This window comes from Hyla sarda, chromosome 6 (assembly GCF_029499605.1).
Source record: "Hyla sarda isolate aHylSar1 chromosome 6, aHylSar1.hap1, whole genome shotgun sequence".
Taxonomy (NCBI): Eukaryota; Metazoa; Chordata; class Amphibia; order Anura; family Hylidae; genus Hyla; species Hyla sarda.
In genome coordinates this window covers 218664497-218680871 of record NC_079194.1, presented here as the reverse complement: position 1 = coordinate 218680871, position 16375 = coordinate 218664497, and the positions used below count along the sequence as shown (strand labels likewise).

Sequence of the window (16375 nt, the reverse complement as noted above, 5' to 3'; positions counted from 1 at the left end):
CAAAGTAGGGATCGACAAATAACGATTTTTTAGGGCCGATACCCATACCGATAATCTGTCACCTTTCCGGTCGATAGCCGATAACTTATACCGGAATATCAGTATAAGTTATCGGCTATTTCAACCCCCCCCCCCCCCCCCCGGGGGGGGCAGAAGCCGTTGCAGATCAATGATTTAAAGTGGGCGCTTTAAATCAATGAATTGCAGCGGCTTTTGCCGGGCCAGAGACTGCCACCGCCGCCCGCTTCTCTCCCCCTGCCTGTCCTGAGTCTAACCACCACAGTTGCCCCATTGCCTACCCCCCACCCACCCCCACATGCCGCCCCCCCCCCATCCTCTGCCCACATACCTCCTCCCCCCATCCCCGGTGTTATAATTACCTGTTCCCAGGAGTTCGAGATCCTTCTGGCTCCGTCGGCGTCCTGCGCTGTCACTCTTCATTACGCAGCGCAGGAGCCAGAAGGATTGCGGACCCCGGGAACAGGTAATTATAACACCGGGGATGATGGGGCGGCGACGGTATGTGGGCAGAGGATGGGGGGGCGGCGGCGGTATGTGGGCAGAAGATGGGGGGGGGGGGGGGGGCGATGGGGCAGCAGCATGTGGCCAGAGGATGGGGGGAGGCAATGGGGCAGCGGTATGTGGGCAGAGGATGGGGAGAGGCAATGGGGCAGCGGCGGCGATGGTCGTCTCTGGCCGGGGCATTATCGGCATATCGGCAAGGTAATTGCTGATACCGATAATGTCCAAAACTGATAATCGGTCGATCCCTAATTCAAAGCCAACATGACATGCAGTCATGTGTTTATATCAATATGCTGTATATCTTGCTAAATTGTTTTGAACGGCAAACACTTTTTTTTTTTTTTTTTTTATATTGTTTGTAAAGGTAGAAAATCTGACTTTTAGGGTTGTATTTACTTGACAAGATATTTTTTTTAAATTGCGGTTGGACCAAAAAGTGTGAAAGAAACAGCAGGTTACAGGAACAAAATGCACTAGTTTTGCTACAATTTAGATATTGGGGTTGATTTACTAAGTGTTTTTTTTTTTTTTTCCCGAGAGGTGTTTTTGCAGTGTTTCCCCTTCGGGTTCATTTGGTTTTTGGGCGCAAAATCTAGGGCACAGATTGTGCGCCATAATTCAGCAGCAAAACCCGATAAAAAAAACAGGAATAAGGAATAAGTTAGTAAATAACCCCCATTGTGTAACTTTGGCAGATTTTTGTAGCAGTTTTTCTATAATCTTAAATATACATCGAAAAAGCAGCTTGTTTAGATACATCCCGTTAGTAATTGTAATAATAAATTGTAATCGGAGGTCACTTTGTGTTTAAATCCCACAGCGACCTCAGTGTGTACAGCTGATCAGTTTCGGTGTGGCACAGGCCGATGTGTGCGATTGTCCTGGAGATGTGATGGTGAAGATGACTGTTCTGATAATAGCGATGAGATGGAATGTGAAAAAACTGGTAAATTCTGAATGGGCATAAAAATACATTGCTTGCGGGTAAACTGATAGGGATATGCAGTTTAGGGTTTCAAATGAGAAAGTAAGGCTGCTTTCACACTGCCGTTATGACACGGCAGTGTGACGGCCGTTAGAAAACCTGGGGAGAATAGCGCCGTCTTTTTCTCCCGCTACTGCCGCTACAAAACAACGGCCGCCAGGAGGACCCCGTTAACTATAATGGGATCCATCGGGTACCCGTTGTGCCCTGTCCAGATAATGGACTTAAAGGCAAAAAAAATAGAGCTTAATGGCCATTCTGGACAAGGCGCAATGGCAGTGTGAAATCAGGTCAGATAGGGGAGGATGCTGCTTGTGAGGGTTAGGCAGAAATGAAGGGTCAGACATGGACGTAAATAGAGGGAGGTCATGGTAGGAAGGTAGATGGGAATAAGGGTGATGATACCTTCCCCTTTTTACTAAATTTGTTTTTAACAAGTCTATGGATTTATTTGTACCAGTTGCATTTTCTCAATGATACTTTGATACTTTATGATACTTTAATGATACTAAATGATACCTTATTGGTACTTCATGATAGGAGCCCCACAGTGTGCTCAGGACCAGTTCTTGTGCAGCAATGGCCGCTGCATCGGGCATAGAAAACTGTGCAATGGAGTCAATGACTGTGGTGATGGAAGCGACGAGAGCCCACACCAAAACTGCAGTGAGTATAACTCTGCTAGTCTGTACTACACCTCACATCTCTTATACAGCAACTTTTCCCTGTAATTTGTTGCTTCTGTTTTCTTGTTGGAGTATGACCAGTAATACAGAATTGATCATTCGCTCACTTGTAGGGCCTCGTACCGGAGATGAGAACTGCAACCACAACAATGGAGGCTGTGCTCAGAAGTGCCAGACTGTACGGGGGCTTGTACAATGTACTTGTCAGACTGGATACAAGCTTATGGAGGATGGTCGATCATGTCAAGGTAAGGGAGAATAATTTATACAGCAGAAGTGATCATCTGATTTTTGTTTATAGAAACATTTCCGGCTTTTAAGGGGCAATGGTAGCTATAGGGGACATCTCTGTGTGACGGTGCCTGGTACTACAACCTGTTCAAGAAGCAGGTACAGCTGTACAGAACTGTGCCTGCTGTGAATGTGGCCTATCCTAAGACTAGAAACCACACCACTTTTTTCTCTAGTATTGCAGGTCAACCCCTTTGACTTAAATGAGGCTGACTTGCAATACTAGGCACAGCCCATGTTTCTTACAGTGTACAACTCTCTTTAGGAAAAATTACAAACAATCCTATAACCTGCAATCTGAGAGAATAGAGTTTATCTTAAACTGAATCTCCTGGGTGGGAGGTTGGAACCGCTGAATTGGATTGGTTTAATGGTTGTATTCCCAATCCCCACAGATGTGAATGAGTGTGCAGAGGAAGGTTATTGTAGCCAAGGCTGCAGTAACACAGAAGGTGGCTTCCAGTGCTTTTGTGAGACGGGATATCAACTAAGACCAGATAAACGTAGTTGCAAGGCTTTGGGTAAGATCTCTCTGTAAGCCCATCCTACGCCATCTTTGAAGTTTCACAGTGTATAATTTGCACTAATGTGTTTTTTTGTAACAATATAGTAAAAGTTCAATAATCCAGATTTTCTGTAATAGATTTTTTTTATGGATTATTGAACCTGCAGTCTAATCAAATGCATTTAAGGAATTCGTAACTAGATCTTGAGTGCCTGATTATTTACTTTACTATAATATATATATATATAAATAATATATATATATATATATATATATATATATATATATATATATATATATATATATATATAGGATTTAGGTAATGGCCCTTTATCACCTATCCACAGAATAGGTGATAAATGTCTTATCACTGGGGGCCCTGCTACTGACCGGCATGGGAACACCAACCCCTGGCTTCTCCTTATTGTGCTGTACTCAGCTGTCTGTCAGCCTCATAGACAACTGGAGTGGAAGGGCGCATTCTTATTTGCTGGAAAGATGACTATGGACAAGTTGGTGCCCCAGTAGTTAGACCCCCAGTGATGAGACAATAAGGGGTTCCATGGGCAGTCCAAAGGCATTGATTTTTTTGAAGCTAATCTTTGTGTATGACTGTAAGATAGTAAGAGATTTATATTTTTTTATTTATTTATTTTTTTAGGGCCAGAACCAGTTCTACTCTTTGCCAATAGGATCGACATTCGCCAAGTTTTGCCACATCGTTCGGAATATACTCTTCTTCTTAATAATCTTGAAAATGCTATTGCCTTGGATTTCCACCATCAACATGAGTTGGTCTTCTGGTCAGATGTCACACTGGATCGAATCATGAGCGCCAACCTGAATGGTAGCAATGTGCAGGAGGTGGTGTCCACTGGTCTTGAGAGTCCAGGTGCGTTTTGGGGCAGTTGAAAGGAAGAACTAAATGGCTTTGTAAAGATTTGGGAACGGGTTACACATGCCCGGTCTACATGCTTTCCTTTAACCAGCTAATCAATAGGGACTCCTATTTTCAGGTTACACATTTTGACCCTAGGCTGTAGTGAGATCTAATTTCCAGCTTGTGGTGAGATGATATACCTATAGTAAAGAGTAAATCATTTTATCCGTCTTCTAGGGGGCTTGGCCATTGATTGGATCCATGACAAGCTGTTTTGGACAGACTCTGGAACCTCTCGTATTGAAGTATCTAATCTAGATGGGACTCATCGTAGGGTTGTCCTCTGGAACAACCTGGAGAAACCTCGAGCCATAGCTTTGAACCCAATGGATGGGTACGTGTATGGTGTTCTGTAATCTGTGAAAACTTTCATTTGTTGTCAGACAATTTTAAAGTTTTTTAGCTGTTTTATTACATGTTAATGTTCTAAATTTTGATAACACTAATATCGTACTGTTTTCTTTGTTGTCTAATAAACCTGCATCTTTATGTCCTTATAGTACCATCTACTGGACAGACTGGGGTAATACACCACGTATTGAATATTCCAGCATGGATGGCTCAAACAGGCGAATCATTGCTGATACTCATCTCTTCTGGCCAAATGGACTGACCATCGATTATGCTGGGAGACGAATGTACTGGGTTGATGCTAAGCACCATGTCATTGAGAGAGCAGATCTTGATGGATCCAACCGGAAAGCCGTGATAAACCAAGGTTGGAACTGCCTGCAAAATCATGCAGTTGTCTTCTTGTCACAATTTACTTGTAGCCCATATAACTCTTTATTACATTGCTTATAATTCAGTTGCTGATCTGTTTTCTGCAGGTCTTCCTCATCCATTTGCTATCACTGTATTTGAGGACAGTCTTTACTGGACTGACTGGCACACGAAAAGTATAAACAGTGCCAATAAGTTCACTGGCAAGAACCAAGAGGTGATACGAAGCAAGCTGCACTTCCCTATGGACATCCATACCCTGCACCCACAGAGGCAGCCTGCAGGTGAACTAATACAGCCCAAATCTTTCATTTTTTTTTGCTTTTTTTTGCTTTTCCTTTTTGCCTTTAAACATCTGGCAAAACATCTAAAAAATTATTCCTTTTACTTGTTTTTCTACAGGAAAGAACCGCTGTGGAACCAATAATGGGGGCTGCTCCCACTTGTGTTTACCCAGTGGAGACTCCTTTACCTGTGCTTGCCCCACTGGTTTCCGAAAGACTGCATCCAAGACCTGTGCATTAAGTAAGTATTATCTACTTAAGAGTTTTTTTGTCTTTTTTAAATATTATACGGTTTACAGGTTAAAGTAGTTAGCAAGGATTAGAAAAACACAGCTGGTTCTCGCAAAAACATTGCCACTCTTGTTCTTATTTTGGTTTGTGGTATTGAAGATCAGTTCTATAGATGTTAATGAGGCTCTGCTTACCACACACAACCTGACTACTGGTGTGGTGCTCTTTTTGAAAGAAGGTGGATATGGTTTTCTAATCCTTAAACAAAAAACACTGTAAATATTCTTTAAAGAGGACCTGTTTTGGAATAAGCAGTCCAATCTGTAAGCATAATATTATAGAGCAAAAGGAACTGAGCAGATTGATATATAGTTTTGTAGGAAAAGTTCCAAGATAATTTACTAATTCATGTAAATCTCGGCTCATTCTGGGCTTGGGGGCGGTCCTACTCAGTCATTGACCATTAAAAATGTGCACATAGAAAGATGTCATTCACAAAGTAGGGCAGGCCACATTAGTCCAGAAAGACCAGAGATTGACATAAATTACTGACAAGTTATCCTCGCACTCTTCCTATAAAACTGTATTTAATAATCTGCTTGGATCCTCTTTCTCTATAACATGATGCCTGCATTTTACTTCAGGTACCCTTTAAAGGACAATTCGCAAAACTGCTAATTCTTTCTTAAAAAATAAATATATAATTTTATATTTCATCATAGATGGTTTACATGTGGTTTATTGCTAAAAGTTTAGACCCGCTGGGATCAAGAGCTATAAGCCAGTGTATTGTGCGGCAGTGCCCTTCACTCTTAAACTCTTGCTCACAGCGGTGTAAAGTTTTTAGTTTTTCTTTCTTTTCTTTTTTTTATATAAATTAAAGCAATGATTTAAAGATCTCTTAGGAATACCCACAAGGGTCCAAGCAGATCATGCACTAAACTAATACTTAGATTTTGTAGTCTTATTTTAATACGTTGAGTTTCCACCCTTACTATGGCCCAAATTCCTGCATTTGCTCTTTATGCCATTTTGATGCTGAAGAATTAAGATGATGACCTTTGACCTTTGATCAGGTCTTGACAAGTTCCTGCTTTTTGCCCGAAGGACGGACATCCGGAGGATCAGCTTTGACACCAGTGACTTTTCCGATTTTGTCATCCCACTGTCCAATGTACGCAGCGCTGTTGCACTGGACTGGGATTCTGCAGATGACTTCATGTACTGGACAGACACAAATTCAGATTCCATCAACCGTGCAAAGTCTGATGGCAGCGGTCAGGAGGTGAGAGGACGGATAGTATACTAAATAACAGATTGTACCCTGTTCTTATTACTATTGGTTAACATAATGATGGAGGATGAGATTTGTCAAAACTTGTCCAGAGGAAATGTTGCGGCGTTGCCCATAGCAACCAATCAGATCGCTTCTTTCATTTTTGAAAAGGCCTCTGAAAAATGAAAGAACTCAGCAACTTTTCCTCTGGACAGGTTTTCATAAATCTCCCCTGAGAGTGTACACTTTGATCTGTGCAACAGGAAAGTATTAATGTAAAATGTTCTTACTCTGGTAATCCAGAAATTCTGGTTATACATTGTATCTCCTGGAACCACGTGATAATATTGAACTAGAAAATTAAGCAAAGAGAACCAATTACGTTTTGTATTCCTCTTAGTTCTTTACTTTTAAAAGTAAATGTATAATTTCTGTGATCATCCAAAAATCTATAATCTCATAATGTTAAACATCAGGTACGGTTAATCCCCTTAAACTAAAATCATTAAATAGGTTAAAAAGATTCTTATTGTGAATATGTATTCCCCTGCTGTAAGCCTGCAAACATAAAAGTCTAAGTAGTCCTCTTTATGCATCAGTATGCTCCATATGTAGGCCTCCAGCAAGGGAATACAAAGGGAATGAGTAGAAAGATAAAAAGTCCCTTTATTGGATTAAAGAAATGTTGCTGTTTTTACTAGTCATGGTCAAGAGGCTTTAAAAGTGCCCATCTTTTTATTTTATATACCCAGGTTAGTCTCTTTTATGGGGATGTGGTTATGGAGTAGTGCAGATATAATATCTGGCAAGTTACCAGACTGGTACATCTTGAAAATGAATCTTAATTTTGTCTTTCTTCTCACCAGGTCATAATAGAGACCAGCTTAGAAAGTCCTGCTGGGTTGGCTATAGACTGGGTGACACAGAAACTATATTGGACGGATGCAGGTACTTCATATAGGCACTAAGATCCTGTATCTATTGCGAAAGGTCTATGAGAGTTTTAGCAAGTCTAGTAATAGAAACGTAATGCTTTTAACTAATTTATTAGTATTAAAGGAGTGTTTTAGCACTAAATATCTATATAGTAATAAAATATATATAATATATTTTTTTTTTTTAAAGCTAGTCTTGGTGCTTTAAAAAGTAAGCATACTTACCTGCCCTAATCTGCTGCTGTTCTGGTCCCCACTACTTCCAACAGCAGGAACTGGGTTGCAGGGGACTGTTGGTTTAAAAATAAAACAGTCAGGGTGATGGACCAAAGAATGAACCCCACAGGTCCATGTCCTCTATATAAATATCCGACCTGATTTAAATGAAACCGATGTAATACCTCATTTATCCTTTTGTGGGGCAGCAGAGAAATTGCTGTTGGGTTTACAGAATAAAACTGATTGCTGGAGGCCAATGGTTCACCCTGTTATTGGCTTATTATTGGGGAAGGGCACTTCTAACAAAGGGATTGTTTTAATCAAACATTCCCTTCAATAAAATATTGAATAAATTGTTTGATTTCTTTTATTGTATGTTCATTACTATTATTAGCTAGTATTCCATATTAATATAGTTTATTTTAAAAGCTACTTTAACATTGCCAGTGGTTAGACTACATGAGAAATACGTTAATATAGGCCAGGACGTAGCTGCGCTGTTTCCATATTTGTTCCATCTTGTGTGTACTCTTACTTAGGGACAGACCGGATAGAAGTTTCCAACACTGATGGCTCACTCCGCAGTGTACTTATCTGGGAGAACCTAGACAGACCAAGGGACATTGTGGTGGATCCTATTGGCGGGTAAGAATTTTTCTTTATCTTGTAACTCTCATAAACTGTTATAATAGTGAGATTGTCTGAGCAATACAATTTGTTGTCCACTGTAGGTTCATGTACTGGACAGACTGGGGAGCCAATCCTAAGATAGAGCGTGCTGGGATGGACGCTTCTGGACGTATGGTCATAATCTCCTCCAACCTTACTTGGCCCAATGGCCTGGCCATTGATTACGAGTCCGAGAGGCTTTACTGGGCTGATGCTGGAATGAAAACCATAGAAACAGCCAAACTTGATGGTGCTGATCGCACGGTGAGTTGTCACTAAATCACTACAAAATTAAGATGTTCATGGACTGGAGGAGTAATGTCTTGTTGTCTTGTTTTAGATACTCATTGGTACAGACCTCCCTCATCCTTTTGGTCTCACCCTGTATGAAGACCGGATTTACTGGACAGACTGGCAAACTAAGAGCATTGAGAGTGCAGATCGAAAGACTGGCCTTGACAGGAAAACTGTAAGAGAGAACCTGGAGAATCTTATGGATATTCATGTGTTCCACCGCCAACGTCCGAAAGGTATAAAAAAATATCTATTCATTTTCCTATTTTATTTTCTGTTTAAAGCTTATTTTTTGGTCCTTTCTTTGTACTTATGGTGCAGTAAAGAAAAAAAAATATTTTCTGAATTTGTCTTTAGTAAAAATGTTCCTTACTTTTGCATGTACTGCTTCTACAGCATATTGTATGAGCTTTGCTTTCTCTCTTTAATAACAACCTGATTGTGACCCTCTGGAGACATATGTCCTGTATACAGCCATGCTAAATAGAATGTGAGAAATAATTTGTTCTTTTTTTGTCCCACAGTTCACTCAGCTTGCTCCATAAACAATGGTGACTGCAGCCATATCTGTCTTCTCTCTCCCTACCCAAAAGGCCACAGCTGTGCCTGCCCCACTGGGGTAAACCTTCTAGCAGATGGCAGAACCTGTTCCTCAGGTGATTTATATGTATATATTTATAATTATTATACATTTTTTTAATCATTATTTATAACATGGGATGTTATGTGTGTAATCCCTTTTCTGCTCTTGCTTTTTCAGGCATGGATCGTTTCCTTATCTTTGCGAGGAGGACAGACATCCGCTCTGTATCTTTGGATATCCCATATTTTGCTGATGTTGTGCTTCCTATCAATGTGACCATGAAGAACACAATTGCTGTTAGTGTGGATCCTGTTGAGGGTGAGTTATCGTGATAGTTTATCAAACATGAGTATATCCAGGGATCAGAGAGAAGATGGGGAATTCTAGACAGAAAGTTGTTGATCTGCCGGTTCATGATCCTTTTTTCCTTGCAGGCATGGCGTACTGGACAGACAGCACACTTCGTAAAATTAGCCGAGCAGCTCTTGATGGATCAAATCCCCAAGATATAATAACCACTGGTAATAAATCATTCCATAGTAACTGTGCAAAAGTGTACCTACAAGAACATTGATGTTACTTAATTTTTTTTATTCTTCCATAATAACTGAAAGCCACTTTTCAATTTCAGGCTTGGTGACCACAGATGGTCTGGCGGTGGACCCTATAGGTCGTAAAATATATTGGACAGACACTGGTACCAACAGAATTGAAGTGGGAAATTTGGATGGTTCCATGAGAAAGGTGCTTGTTTGGCAAAATCTGGGAAGCCCCAGAGCCATTGCCTTGTATCATGAAATGGGGTAAGGGAACAAACTTTAAGTAAGAAATGTTTATACCCCTATTTACTTGTCTGGGGAATGGTACCATATAAATAGTTTACATTATTTTTTTTACTTCTGTTAGATATATGTACTGGTCAGACTGGGGAGAGAATGCCAAGCTGGAAAGAGCAGGAATGGATGGTTCAGACCGGAAGGTGTTGATCAGTATGAACTTAGGTTGGCCCAATGGACTGGCAGTAGATAAAGCTGGTTCTCAGCTTCTGTGGGCCGATGCACATACCGAGGTAGGTTAACAGCTAACTTCAGTGGGTGGCATTTTAAAGGAAATGTATACAGTATATAGCCGACCTGAATATAAGCTGAGGCCCCTAATTTCACCCCCCAAAACCTAGGAAAACTTTGACTCACGTATAAGCCTCGGGTGGGAAATAAATCATCCCCCTCCCCCTTTCATCATTACCCTTCATCATGTAGACCACCCCTTGTCAAACCCCCCCCCCCCCCCCCCTGTCATCATCACCCCCTGTCATTATCCAGATCCCCTTTTCGTTGTCTACTCACCTCCCCAGTTGTTGCTCTCTCGGTCCTTTCCTGTTGCCTAGTAGCTGCAGGGACCATCCGCATAATGGTGGGGAGGGTGAGCCGGTCCGGGCCATCCATCTTCACCGGGAGGCCCTCTTCTCCGCTCCCGGCCGGCCCCAGACTAGTGATGCTGCATTGACTACGACGCCGCGCAGAGACGTCCGTGCATAGCAGACATCCGTGACGTCAGGGGCATCCCTGCACATGGATGTCCCCGCGCGGCAGCGTCGCTAGTCTGGGGCCGGCGTGGAGAAGAGGGCCACTCGGTGAAGATGGAAAGCCCAGACTGGCTCGCCCTTCCCAACGAAATGCGGACGGTCCCTGCAGCGAAGATGGACGGCTTGGCCCACCTTCCACCGGTATGCCTGAAGCAATTTTCACTCGATTATAAGCCAAGGTGGGCATTTCAGCACGAAAAATCGCGCTGAAAAACTCGGCTTGTACTAGAGTATATTTACGGTAATCAGAAAATGACCTATTGTTTAAATCAGGTTTATATGTTAAACATATTTTATTAAAGGGGGTTTCCAGGACCTTTTGGATTATCCACAGGATAAGCCATTAATCATTGATTAGTGGGGTGCTGACATTTAGCGAATGCCTAGTTCACTTCAATAGGAGCCGAGTTACTTAACACTTCCACTATACAATGACTTGCGCAGGGCTTCAGACACCATAGACTGTATAGTGCGGGCATCATATATTTAAACAGCTAAATCAAATCATGTCATCAGTGTCAGCCGCACTAACCTGTTGGTACAGGCTTGTAGTGCTGAGTGACGCAGATGACAATCATACTTACCATTTCTCATTTGGTGCCTTCAGTAATTCATGGTTTTCAGTATATTCCAATGTGGAGCTTGGTGCATGAGGAGAGCTCCCAAGCCCCCTGGTGAACTGTGTTTTTTGGCCTGGATCTTAATTGTAATGCCTTTCCCCGCTGTGCTGAGCCTCTGCAGAGTATATAAAGTGTTATTATGAAGATCCAGGTCCGCCGTCACAGTGCACCAGGGGGTTGGGAACATGTACTTTACAAGTAAAATCTCCCTGTTTATGTTATGATTTATAATCTTAAAGTCAAATTGCAACCCTGTTAAAAAATATGAATTCACCACTTTTGGCCTGTTATTTAGGAAAGCTATTTAGCTAATATACTAAATGCTTTCCACTTTACTTTTCTATATTTGATGTCTGTGACCCAGGAACAGGTACTGTATTGGAGTCTTCCATTTTTATTCCTAAACGCCTTTTTCCTTTCCTATCCAGAGAATAGAGGCCTCAGATTTGATGGGAAGGAACCGACGAATCTTGGTATCTCCTGTCCAGCATCCATATGGCTTAACTCTCCTTGGAGCACATATCTATTGGACAGACTGGCAGACTCGCAAAATCCAAAGGGCAGATAAAGACACAGGAGCAAATGTTATTGTGGTCAGAGACAATCTTCCCGGGCTGATGGATATTCAAGCAATTGACCGGACTCATGCTCTAGGTCAGTTTATTAATCGTCTGAAGTCTTGAAGTACTTATAGTGGGTCATAGTATACCACTGGTGTCTTGTTTCCTTGCTTTCTTTCTGTATCTGGCTTCTGATTTCTTTCTCTTTACCCCTATAGGGTACAACAAGTGTGGGGACAAAAATGGTGGCTGCTCCCACCTCTGCCTACCGAATCCTTCCAGCTACTCGTGTGCTTGCCCCACTGGCATTTTACTGAAGGATGATGGCAGAACATGTGACCCATCACCTGATACCTTCCTACTTTTCTCCAGCCGAGATTCCATTCGTCGTATCTCTCTGGACACAGATGACTACACTGATGTTTATGTTCCCATTAAACAATTGAACAACGTCATTTCTCTGGATTATGACAGTGTAGAGGGCAAAATCTACTACACAGATGTTTTCCTGGATGTAATCAGGTGCAGAGCAAAGGGGCACATTGGGGTTGGATATTGAAATGTCATGCATTGATTCTTCTTCCAGCTTAATCTGTTCATTTACATACCAGTAGCCATTTTTCCCACTGCTTGCGCTGATAATATCTGAAAAGGCTTTTTTGGGACCTTTTTATTAATAGCTTGTCCCCAGGATAGGCCATGAATATGTTACTGGTTGGGTGCTAACAGTCAGTTTTCCAGTTCCGCGGCATGGACACAAACACCGAAAACAGTGCTGAAATGAGATCACTCCGTACATTTGTAGTGGTTTTGCTTTGTTACTGCAGATCAGCTCCCACTGCAATAGCTAATCACAGCCACTACATAAACTAGAGCTATAGAAAAGTCATGAGTAGAAAAGTCCTGAAAACCCCTATAAAAGACCTTCTTTTGCAGGCAAGATGTAGTTATGGTTCTTTACCTGGCTTTATTAAATGTTGTTGTTTTTTTTTTTTTTTTTTTTACAAGGATAGCCCCTTTCCACATGCCAGTTATAGAGTATAGACATCACTGAGGTTTTTTTTTTGTTTTTTTTTTTTTGTATACGTAAGAGTGACATATACAACTGCAAAATGGAAATACTACATATGTTTGAATGAAGCCTATATAGGGGATGGAACTTAAAACTGCACGTACAAATTTTGGTAAAATTATAGTCGCAACTCATAGGGAGAAAATGACCTCCTGACTATCGCCAAATTTTTTTATACAGTCAAGGTTTTTTTTTTTTTGCCATGGTCTGAGGCTTCTATATGGGGCTTTGTGTTGCCATGTAACCTTACAGCTCATATTTACCTGCAGATCTATAGGTTTTGTAGTGTCAAAAAATTCATGCATTGTATAGAACTCATTTATTTTTGCCCCATTAGGAGAGTGGATCTTGATGGAACAGGTATGGAGACAGTCATCGGCGAGGGGCTTAAGACTACAGATGGTTTGGCTGTCGATTGGGTAGCAAGAAATCTATACTGGACAGACACTGGTGCAAACACCATTGAGGTGTCACGAGTGGATGGGAGATACCGGAAGGTCCTGATCAACAACAGCCTAGATGAGCCTCGAGCAATTGCTGTGTTTCCAAGAAAAGGGTAAGGAAGCTGTGATCAGTGTCCAACTTCACTTTATTGAGGAGTAGGATGCTAAACTGAAATTAATTTCCCTATTTGTGTCACAGTTATTTGTTTTGGTCTGATTGGGGTCATGTGGCCAAAATTGAGAGGTCTCACTTGGATGGTTCTGACCGCAAGGTCATCATTAATACGGATCTTGGATGGCCCAATGGACTGACCTTGGATTACGACACCCGTAGGTCAGTGGTCATGGATCATAGTAAATCTGCATGTGTTTAAAATAATGATTTTAGTACGTCATACATGTATATTTGACTTCTATCTATTGTGTAAATCAATTATTTGCAGAATTTATTGGGTGGATGCTCACTTGGATCGCATAGAAAATGCAGATTTGAATGGCAAGACCCGTCAGGTGCTTGTCAGCCAGGTGTCTCACCCATTTGCACTCACTCAGGTAACCATTCATGGTAATCCCTTCTCTGTTCCTGTGACAAAATAAAGACTGTTCACATTTTCTATACATTACATTATTTTTTAATGACTTTTAACAAACAGGAGGGCCGCTGGATCTACTGGACTGATTGGCAGACAAAGTCCATTCAGAGGGTGGACAAATACTCTGGAAGAAGCCAAGAAACCATTTTGGGTAACATGGAAGGACTGATGGACATTATTGTGGTGTCTCCATTGAGACAAACTGGTATGTGACAGCCCAATTTTTGTGCTATCCTTATTGCAGCCACTGATGGCCTAAACTCTTACCTTTATTCACCATTTAGGAAGCAATCCCTGTGGAGTTAATAATGGTGGTTGTTCCCACCTTTGCTTTGCTCGAAGTTATGACTTTGTATGTGCTTGTCCAGACAATTTGGTGAATGAAGTCTGCTCCACAAGTGAGTATCCAGCTTCTTGCTATGTCATTGCTGAGTTTGTCAGAACAACTTCTTTCCTTTCCCTGAGACCCCCAACAAAGGGCTGCAATGTTGCCAATCATGTATTGCCCTTTATTATACCACTAGCTGAGTACCCAGCGTTGCCCGGGTTTTCCTTCCCAATCCTTGTTGGGGAGGAAAATAAACAAAGGAGGAAGCTTTTGACTTCATATCCCGTCCTCATATATTGTTGCCATATCCCCGCCTCCCCTTATCCCCGCCTCCCCTTATCCCCGCCTCCCCTTATCCCCGCCTCCCCTTATCCCCGCCTCCCCTTATCCCCGCCTCCCCTTATCCCCGCCTCCCTTATCCCTGGCAAATGGGGGTGAGTAAGGGTTAAATCACTGATCCTATGTTTGTTGTTGACATATTAACATGAAACTTCGCACATGTTACTTATATCTTTAGCCGTTTGGACGTGATGCTGGAACATACACACATACACACATACATACATACATACATACATACACACATACATTTCTCCAAGCTATGTAAAAATTTTAGGTAAATTTTTATTCTTTTTTTTTTTTTCCAGTTCCTGGATTTTTACCATCCCCTCCTCATCCAACAAACAATAGTGAAAAGATCTCTGGCCCTTCCAGTCCTAACACCCAGGGTGAGCAAGCAGAGAGTACACCAGGGGTGACAGCAGGAAGGTAAGAGTATTGTGTGATATATGTAGGATTATGTAAAAAAGTGATTACTGGTTTAAGTATCTGCCCTGATCCATTTCTCTAACAATTTTATTTCAGCTGCTCAGATGCAGAGGCATTAAAAGGACTGTGTACCCACAATGGTGCGATTCCAGCCAGTGCAGGTAACAAGGGAACCTAGTAGCTAGCACTGTACACCTATATATTTATGATTACACACAAAATGTCTCATAGCTGATATTATGCCCTCTTATGTAGAAAATCAGGAGGCACTCAACGTATACCCTTAAAGGGGTACTCTGGTGAAAAACTTTTTTTTTTTTTTTTTTTTTTAATCAACTGGTGCCAGAAAGTTAAACAGATTTGTAAATTACTTCTATTAAAAAACTACAGCAGAAATTCTTTTCTTTTTGAAACACAGAACTGTCTGCTGACATCACAAGCACAGTGCTCTCTGCTGTCATCTCTGTCCATTTTAGGCTAGGTTTCCACTTGGTTTTTTTTCTGGTAGTTTTTGGAATACTGCCACTGCAGTTTGTGAGCCAAAGCCAGAAATGTATTCAAAAGGAATAGGAAATATAAAAGAAGAACTTATACTTCTCCTCCCTTATGGATCCACTTCTGAATTTGGCTCAAAAACTGCAGTAGCAGTTTTCCAAAAACTGCCAGAAAAAAAAACAAGTGGAAACCTAGCCTCATGAACTGTCCAGAACAGCATATGTTTGCTATGGGGATTTCCTTTTACCCCGGACAGTTCCTAGAATGGACAGAGATGTCAGCAGAGAGCACTGTGCTCGTGATTCAGCAGACAGCTCTGTGTTTGAAACGGAAAAGAATTTCCACTGTAGTATTCAGCAGCTAATAAGTACAGGAAGGATTAAGATTTTTTAATAGAAGTAATTTACAAAATCTGTTTAACTTTCTGGCACCAGTTGATAAAAAAAAAAAAAAAGTTTTTTTCACCAGAGTACCCCTTTAACCCCTTAAAGGGGTACTCCGCCCCTAGACATCTTATCCCCTATCCAAAGGATAGGGGATAAGATGTCAGATCGCCGCGGTGGCGCTGCTGGGGAGCCCCGGGATCCCCGCTGCGGCACTGCGCTATCATTACAGCACAGAGCGATACAGGGGACTGAGCCGCGTGACGTCATGGCTCCGCCCCTCATGACATCACGGCCCGTCCCCTTAATGCAAGTCTATGGCAGGGGGCGTGACGGCCGCCGTGCCCCCTCCCATAGACTTGTATTGAAAGGGGCGGGCCGT

General features: G+C 41.8%; 1 protein-coding gene across 2 annotated transcripts in view; it reads left to right on the top strand.

The window, feature by feature from the left end:
- LRP4 (LDL receptor related protein 4) overlaps positions 1 to 16375 on the top strand; it is a 105703-nt gene that overhangs the window by 74678 nt on the left and 14650 nt on the right. For both annotated transcript variants that reach the window (XM_056526453.1, XM_056526454.1), the window contains exons 8-35: positions 1346 to 1471; positions 2051 to 2176; positions 2310 to 2444; positions 2883 to 3008; positions 3654 to 3884; positions 4110 to 4266; positions 4433 to 4650; positions 4763 to 4939; positions 5058 to 5180; positions 6247 to 6455; positions 7313 to 7394; positions 8140 to 8245; positions 8332 to 8533; positions 8610 to 8799; positions 9088 to 9219; positions 9324 to 9464; positions 9581 to 9667; positions 9778 to 9949; positions 10053 to 10215; positions 11780 to 12005; positions 12130 to 12433; positions 13321 to 13539; positions 13626 to 13760; positions 13870 to 13978; positions 14080 to 14224; positions 14304 to 14417; positions 14995 to 15115; positions 15212 to 15276. In XM_056526453.1, the coding sequence (XP_056382428.1) occupies positions 1346 to 1471; positions 2051 to 2176; positions 2310 to 2444; positions 2883 to 3008; positions 3654 to 3884; positions 4110 to 4266; positions 4433 to 4650; positions 4763 to 4939; positions 5058 to 5180; positions 6247 to 6455; positions 7313 to 7394; positions 8140 to 8245; positions 8332 to 8533; positions 8610 to 8799; positions 9088 to 9219; positions 9324 to 9464; positions 9581 to 9667; positions 9778 to 9949; positions 10053 to 10215; positions 11780 to 12005; positions 12130 to 12433; positions 13321 to 13539; positions 13626 to 13760; positions 13870 to 13978; positions 14080 to 14224; positions 14304 to 14417; positions 14995 to 15115; positions 15212 to 15276 (4341 nt within the window). The remainder of the gene's footprint in view (positions 1 to 1345; positions 1472 to 2050; positions 2177 to 2309; positions 2445 to 2882; positions 3009 to 3653; positions 3885 to 4109; positions 4267 to 4432; positions 4651 to 4762; positions 4940 to 5057; positions 5181 to 6246; positions 6456 to 7312; positions 7395 to 8139; positions 8246 to 8331; positions 8534 to 8609; positions 8800 to 9087; positions 9220 to 9323; positions 9465 to 9580; positions 9668 to 9777; positions 9950 to 10052; positions 10216 to 11779; positions 12006 to 12129; positions 12434 to 13320; positions 13540 to 13625; positions 13761 to 13869; positions 13979 to 14079; positions 14225 to 14303; positions 14418 to 14994; positions 15116 to 15211; positions 15277 to 16375) is intronic.